At 43.7% G+C, this 7,570-nt stretch overlaps 1 protein-coding gene across 4 annotated transcripts; it reads right to left on the bottom strand.

Annotated features, from left to right (window-relative positions):
- Window positions 1–2,312: 2,312 nt before the first annotated feature.
- On the bottom strand, window positions 2,313–7,115 carry LOC129818964 (zinc finger protein 345-like). 4 transcript variants are annotated; one of them, XM_055875359.1, is made up of 3 exons: window positions 7,003–7,115; window positions 5,841–6,000; window positions 2,313–5,322 (listed from the first exon to the last, which is right to left on the bottom strand). In XM_055875359.1, the coding sequence occupies exons 1-3, from the start codon at window positions 7,069–7,071 to the stop codon at window positions 3,539–3,541; spliced, it is 2,013 nt and encodes a 670-aa protein (XP_055731334.1). In that variant the 5' UTR covers window positions 7,072–7,115; the 3' UTR covers window positions 2,313–3,538. The 4 variants fall into 4 exon arrangements, with proteins under 4 accessions (XP_055731334.1, XP_055731335.1, XP_055731332.1 ...); XM_055875360.1 differs by lacking the exon at window positions 7,003–7,115 and adding an exon at window positions 6,764–6,924; XM_055875357.1 differs by lacking the exon at window positions 7,003–7,115 and adding an exon at window positions 6,299–6,724.
- Window positions 7,116–7,570: the final 455 nt, after the last annotated feature.

Genomic DNA, 7,570 nt, shown 5'->3' with positions numbered 1-7,570 from the left:
CTAAATTATAGGAGCAATGGAAATAATATTTTGGATGTTGCTGTGCTTTCTGCTCATGCCCATCTGTAGTGATGGAGATTCAGCAATAGGTGGAGAAACAGGCCACTGAATACCTTGTAGGCCCTAGATGGCAATGTTACAGTGCATTTCTTTCTAAACAATACTATAGTATTTTATTAGAATTGAATCAGTATTTTCAGGTTTATCGTCAAGCTTGTGCCATATATCCTACTCTTGATTTAAAGTGACTCATGTCTACTATAATTAATTGTGTGGTATGATGCATTCCATTTATTCCGCTGGGATTCCCTGTCAATTGGCAATTAGTCAGAGAATACAAAGGAAACACCTCATAATGGTACAGGAAGCAACTCCACCAGTGCCAGGGGCTGATTGGCCACCTGACAATTCTGGCAAATGCCAGATGGGCTGGGCAATTTGTTGGGTAGGCCGGTTGACGTTGACACATTTGTTAAAAGATGACATGGCCAGCACCCATGGGCCTGTTATACTAATCTATAATGAGCCTTTGGCTGATCAGTGGGCAACAGCCAGCCCCTCTACCAAGGTTTTCTGATAGGCTGAGCAGAGGCCACACAAACTCTCATTCAAAGTCAAATGCGACATCAGCAAAGAGACTTGCTCCAACTCTGTCATCAGTTACACAGCCAAGATCATCGTTGTATAAAAAAAAAAAGTAAAAAAAAAAAAAAAAAAGTGCCTATAAACATGGAAAGAGCAATTTACATCGTCACCTCCCTCAAAACTTCCTATTTTTAGGAAGCTTTGTCTCCTTGTCCCATTTGAAGAGGTGGTCCTCAGCTTTCTGTAGGTATACATTTTATTTCTCAACTCAATAGCAACAATTTTTCAACCAATATATTTAATACGGCTTTGAGATATGCACACTGGCCATTTTGAGGACAGTTGTAGGCTGCTCATGGGTAGTAGCATACAACTGCAAAGTTTTTTATTTTAGCAAATACATTTGCTGTTGGATGAATACATCGCTACTAGCAGTGGGTATTGTATTTAGAGTTAGTGATCTAGTTAATGTTTTGAGTTCCCACTCTCTCAATTGTTGAACCATAAATTAATTAGCCTAAGATATCCATTAATAACGACGCAGTACAACAGTGTTGTGTAGGACGGCATCTTGGAACGCACAACTCCACGGTCTTTGTCACAGATGGGTTATCGCTGCAGACTACCACACCAGGTTCCACTCCTATCAGACAAATACACTGCTCAAAAAAATAAAGGGAACACTTAAACAACACAATGTAACTCCAAGTCAATCACACTTCTGTGAAATCAAACTGTCCACTTAGGAAGCAACACTGATTGACAATAAATTTCACATGTTGTTGTGCAAATGGAATAGACCAAAGGTGGAAATTATAGGCAATTAGCAAGACACCCCCCAAAACAGGAGTGATTCTGCAGGTGGTGACCACAGACCACTCAGTTCCTATGCTTCCTGGCTGATGTTTTGGTCACTTTTGAATGCTGGCGGTGCTCTCACTCTAGTGGTAGCATGAGACGGAGTCTACAACCTACACAAGTGGCTCAGGGAGTGCAGCTCATCCAGGATGGCACATTAATGCGAGCTGTGGCAAGAAGGTTTGCTGTGTCTGTCAGCGTAGTGTCCAGAGCATGCAGGCGCTACCAGGAGACAGGCCAGTACATCAGGAGACGTGGAGGAGGCCGTAGGAGGGCAACAACCCAGCAGCAGGACCGGTACCTCCGCCTTTGTGCAAGGAGGTGCACTGCCAGAGTCCTGCAAAATGACCTCCAGCAGGCCACAAATGTGCATGTGTCAGCATATGGTCTCACAAGGGGTCTGAGGATCTCATCTCGGTACCTAATGGCAGTCAGGCTACCTCTGGCGAGCACATGGAGGGCTGTGCGGCCCCACAAAGAAATGCCACCCCACACCATGACTGACCCATCGCCAAACCGGTCATGCTGGAGGATGTTGCAGGCAGCAGAACGTTCTCCACGGCGTCTCCAGACTCTGTCACGTCTGTCACATGTGCTCAGTGTGAACCTGCTTTCATCTGTGAAGAGCACAGGGCGCCAGTGGCGAATTTGCCAATCTTGGTGTTCTCTGGCAAACGCGAAACGTCCTGCACGGTGTTGGGCTGTAAGCACAACCCCCACCTGTGGACGTCGGGCCCTCATACCACCCTCATGGAGTCTGTTTCTGACCGTTTGAGCAGACACATGCACATTTGTGGCCTGCTGGAGGTCATTTTGCAGGGCTCGGGCAGTGCACCTCCTTGCATAAAGGCGGAGGTACCGGTCCTGCTGCTGGGTTGTTGCCCTCCTACGGCCTCCTCCACGTCTCCTGATGTACTGACCTGTCTCCTGGTAGCGCCTGCATGCTCTGGACACTACGCTGACAGACACAGCAAACCTTTTTGCCGCAGTTCGCATTGATGTGCAATCCTGGATGAACTGCACTACCTGAGCCACTTGTGTGGGTTGTAGACTCCGTCTCATGCTACCACTAGAGTGAGAGCACCGCCAGCATTCAAAAGTGACCAAAACATCAGCCAGGAAGCATAGGAACTGAGAAGTGGTCTGTGGTCACTACCTGCAGAATCACTCCTGTTTTGGGGGGTGTCTTGCTAATTGCCTATAATTTCCACCTTTTGTCTATTCCATTTGCACAACAGCATGTGAAATTTATTGTCAATCAGTGTTGCTTCCTAAGTGGACAGTTTGATTTCACAGAAGTGTGATTGACTTGGAGTTACATTGTGTTGTTTAAGTGTTCCCTTTATTTTTTTGAGCAGTGTAAAATAAGTGGCTCCAATGGGCACACGATCACCAACACTGGACAACTGAGGAGTGGAAAAACATTGCCTGGTGGGACGAATGACAGTTCTTGTTCCGTCATGCTGTTGGTAGTCAGGATTTGGCGTAAGCATGGCGCCATCCTGCCAGGTGTCAACGGTACAGGCTGGTGGTAACAGTGTGGGGACTGTTTTCCGAGCACACGTTAGGTCCCTTGATACCAATTGAGCAATGTTTCAATGACCCGGAGAATTCAGGCTGTTCTGGCACCAAAAAAGGGGGTTGACCCGGTACTAGATGGGTGTACCTAATACACTGGCCTCCGTGTAAATGCAAATCATTTTTTACATAAAGTATAAAAACAAGAATTCCTTAAATTCCTGCCCAATTAGTCACCTGAATAACTCACCCAGTGGTCCTATGTAGCTGACGGACAAAAGGTGAATACCTAGCTTGATACTTTCACACGATTTACATTTTTTATGATTTACACAATAGAAAAAATAATATATTGGAACCAATTCGGCACACTGTCAGAAATAAACAATGTCTCCATGAGAATGAACATTGACCATAAAGTTTCCAAGCATTATGGCAGCCTGCATCTCATTTCCTACAAGGCTTTCTTCAAACTCACCCCAGAACTTTTAACCCTGCTGAATACATCCATGTTGTTCCTGATGTCTGAAAGCAGGAAGTTGCCCCACTGTGAATGATCAAGATTATATCACTGAGTCTACATTACAGCAGCATTAAGGCAAGCACTACTGTCTTCACCTCCTTTCTTATTTCTGAAAGAGCGGTCTGAAGATTTACGAGACCGATCATGTGTTGCTGCCACACCATTACAGCTATGGTTTTTGTAGTGTCTTATGTCAGAAAAGCCCTTTCCACATCTCTTGCAATAATAAGGCCTAACTCCGGTGTGGACTTGCATGTGGGCTTTGACGTTGTTGGCTTGGCCGAAACCTCTCCCGCAGACGTCACATTTGAATGGCTTCTCTCCCGTGTGGACTCGCTCATGCCTTTTGAGATTGGTGCCGACTGAGAAAGTCTTATCACAATAACTGCATTTGAAGGGCTTTTCACCTGTATGGGTTCGCTCATGTCCTTCTAGAGCTTGCTTAAGAACAAATTTCTTTTCACAGTATTTACAAGCGTAGGGCTTCACCCCACTGTGAAGTCTCATGTGATAGTCAAAAGTATTTTTATAGGCAAAGGTCTTTCCACAAATGGAACAAGAATATTGCTTTAGTCCTGTGTGAATTCGTTGATGGTTTTTCAGAGTTAGCATGGAGCTGAAGCCGTTCAAACATATGTCGCAACTGAATGGCTTTGTTGAGGTTCCCGGTCTCTTGGCGGTTCTCTCTTTTCTCTCTTGTTCTTTCTGCTTTTCTCCTTCAGCTGTGTGCCATTTTAGATGGTGTCGTCTCATTAGAAAATTGTACATAAAAGTCTTCCCACATAGGTCACACATAAATGGTTTGGTTGCCCCATGACGATGCATGTGAGCTTTTAAGAGGGTGGACTGAAGGTAGCTTGTCCCACACAATTTACATTTGTATGGTCTCTCCCCTGTGTGAAGCACTTGGTGTCTCACAAGGTTTCCTTTATGGCCGAAAGCAGCTCCACAGGTCTCACATGTAAATGGCTTCTGCCCGGTATGGATTACCTTGTGTCTTTCAAGGCTGGATTTAGTCATAAAGCGCTTACCACACTCTGAGCATGAATGTGGACGTTCACCTGTATGTGTTCGCATATGATAACTCAGGCCACCACTCTGCGTGTAACTCTTTCCACATACAGAACAGCTGTATGGTTTTTCACCGGTGTGGATTCTCTCGTGCTCGATAAGCAGTTTCCTTGATGTGAAACCCTTGTCACAAGTCAGGCACTTGAACGGTCTCTCCACTGCATGAACAAGCTGATGTCGTTTCAGATCTTTTTTGGTAGAGAATGTATTTCCACAGACTTTGCAACTGAGCGTTTTGTCTCTGTGACGCAACATGTGATGTTCGAGCTGCTTGGACATTCTGAATGTTTTGCCACATTGACCACAAGCGAATGGCCTCTCTCCTGTGTGAAGTAGCTTGTGACGTACCAGCAAGCGGTTCCGGCTGAAGGTCTTGTCACAAACATCACACTTGAAGGGTCTTGTGTGAGTTAGCGTGTGAGCTTCCAGTGACCCTTCCATGCTGAAGGTCTTGTCACAAACATCACACTTGAAGGGTCTTGTGTGAGTTAGCTTGTGTTGTACCAGCCGTTTGTTCCGGCTAAAGGTCTTCTCACAAATATCACACTTGAAGTGTTTGGTTTCTTTGGATCGTGTCCCTTTAGTAGTATTGCTGTTTTTCTGGCTTTCTCTCTCATTGCCCTCAGGCAGAGCAGCTCTCATATGCTCAAAGTTGGATTCAGTGTCTCTTGGGGAGAAGTCTGTATTCAGATCATCTGTGTCTCCCAAAGAAGAGTCCTTCTCCAATGAAGACATCTCTGTGGTTTTACAGCAAACCTTTGCAGGACCTAAAGATAAAAGGAATATGAATATATACACACACAAAACTATAAATTAAGCGGGCTTTACACATTTCCAAGCTAATTATAAAATTAAAAATAAGTTGTCTTGTAGTCATTGATTTCAGTTTCAAATCATGAAAAACATGTTCAATTCATGAAGTCAATGATTCAATTTATGATTTACACATTAAAAATATTGAATTCATATTAGTTTCTGTTGTTGGCACTGAAATCGCTCAATACAGAACGCCCCATTGCGCCAGAGCCTATAGATCTCCTGATTCTGTTGCATGAGGCATCTTGATGTAGAAATAGACAAGCTGGACACTAGTCTAATTTAGTTGGTCAAATAAGTCTACTAATATATGGTGGTCCATGCGATCCAGTTCCTCGGGACTTCCTAAACCCAATGAAGTTGGACATTAAAATTGTTAAGGGGTGTACGTGCCATGGATTCCGGATTGCACTGACCCAACCCTTATGGCAATATCAATATTTGTACATGAGCGTTAAAATAAGCATACTTTTACCAGGCTGTGTATTGTTTTCAAACAACTGGGTCATCTGCGCGACCTTGGTCTTCAGTTTCACATTCTCATTTTGTAAACTCGAGGAAGCCACTAGGAATAGTTGGCAGATTTTACGAATAGCCTCCTCCATCATCAGATTCATAATTGTGCAAAGCTGTGTAGAGAAATTGAAAAACATGTTACCTAAGTAACTAGCTAAGCTATACGCTGCTACAGCAAAGAAGATGTGAAACCAATAAATCAGCAAACTAGTTCACGTTAGCTAACAAGCTTAGCCGAAGGCTAAGATAGCTAGCTAGTAACGTTAGCCTGCTAGATAAGCAAATTGCAGGAAGCTACCTAATTTAGCCATAGTTACATAATATTATCATGTGGTTAAAAACCAACGTTGGATAAACTCGATAGTTAACGTTACGCGTAGTCACCATTATATTGACGTAACTTTAGCTCACCTCTCTCTCCGGATTGCTAACGTTAGCGTAAGAGTTTGGCCAAAGTTTGTTAATTTCTGTAATTGCCGCCTCGACAACAACGGCCATAATCGATGTTGTTTCTGACTGGTACATGTTGTAAGATGTAGCCATTTTGCCCTCAAGACTAATTTGCATACAATAATAACCAAGCTAGCTATCAACTGCCAGCAACGGGAAGCTAGTCGTCAGAAATACTGAGACGGCCGTGTCTCCGTTTAACAATGAGAGTAGTTGTCCCAGACGCGGGAAGGCAAGGATTTGGCTAGAAGGGATACTGTTTTTGTCAAAATTGACTTTTCGTAGCAAGTTAGAAAGTACGCAGAAGATTTGGATAATTAACGTAGCAGGTCAGGACATTGTTAGATTAAGGTTAGGCAAAGTGTTTGCTAAAATGCCCCCCATTTTTTTCTCCAAACTGTATACCAAAGTTTTTAAATAACTAACCCAAGAAAGACCACAGCCTGTCGTTTCCAATGAGAGCAAATTAATCATTGTGGGCAGAACAAGCACGAGTTAGCGAGAGCCTATCAGCGCGTTCTAGCATGTGTTTACATATTTCCGTCAGGGAACGCCTACTTTGAAGTGAGCGTGAAAAATAACTAAATTCGCCCTTCCACTCCTTCTAAACATCACAACTTTGTCCGTAACAGATGTTAGTTTTGGGAACAGAAAATTACTGAGACCAATTGTTTCATCGATGAGAAAATGAGCAGAATGTAAGCCAAAATCCATCTTCTCCCACTGCCGGCCATTGTGCTTCCTCTCACAAGAGAGGAAACGCCAAAACGGATACTTCACATTTATACATCTGGTAAAATATCTGTCTCATATCTGCGTATACCTTCTAGACATGACAGGAAGGCAGTATTCGGTTGTCGCTAGTTACCACAGCCACAAAGTCAAAACAGGTTATATCGTACAAATTCACGCAAACCCCCAAAATATAGCTTTTTGGTCTTAATTTACAGTTTGCAGTGTGGTTACGGTTAGCCTTAAAATCTGATTTTAAGAAGATAGTGTAGAAATAAACCGATGTATGACTTTGTGTTTGTGGTAACTAGTGACAACCTCAGTCTTCTCCTTCTATGGTATTATGGCAGGCTGCAAACATACGTTAGAAGTGCATGCTGCCACCTACTGTTTGGGCTGTTCTGGAGTGTGACTCCATTACACTGTGACAGAAAACGGACTAAGAGTTTCTAAACCCAGAGGTGACACTTGTGAAACAGACAAAGCCGACCAGGCTGGGGT

Source organism: Salvelinus fontinalis, chromosome 21, assembly GCF_029448725.1.
Source record: "Salvelinus fontinalis isolate EN_2023a chromosome 21, ASM2944872v1, whole genome shotgun sequence".
In the NCBI taxonomy this organism is placed as follows: Eukaryota; Metazoa; Chordata; class Actinopteri; order Salmoniformes; family Salmonidae; genus Salvelinus; species Salvelinus fontinalis.
Note: the sequence above shows the minus strand (reverse complement) of the source record. Positions and strands in the feature narration are given on the sequence as shown.

What these genes read in the sequence shown, in the direction of transcription:
- LOC129818964 (XM_055875357.1), bottom strand. Translation starts at nt 6,454, where the DNA reads ATGCAAATTAGTCTTGAGGGCAAAATGGCTACATCTTACAACATGTAC. An exon ending in TTAGCAATCCGGAGAGAGAG is followed by an intron (nt 6,001 to 6,298) that starts GTGAGCTAAAGT and finishes TTCTCTACACAG; the next exon opens with CTTTGCACAATTATGAATCT. An exon ending in CAATACACAGCCTGGTAAAA is followed by an intron (nt 5,323 to 5,840) that starts GTATGCTTATTT and finishes TTTTATCTTTAG; the next exon opens with GTCCTGCAAAGGTTTGCTGT.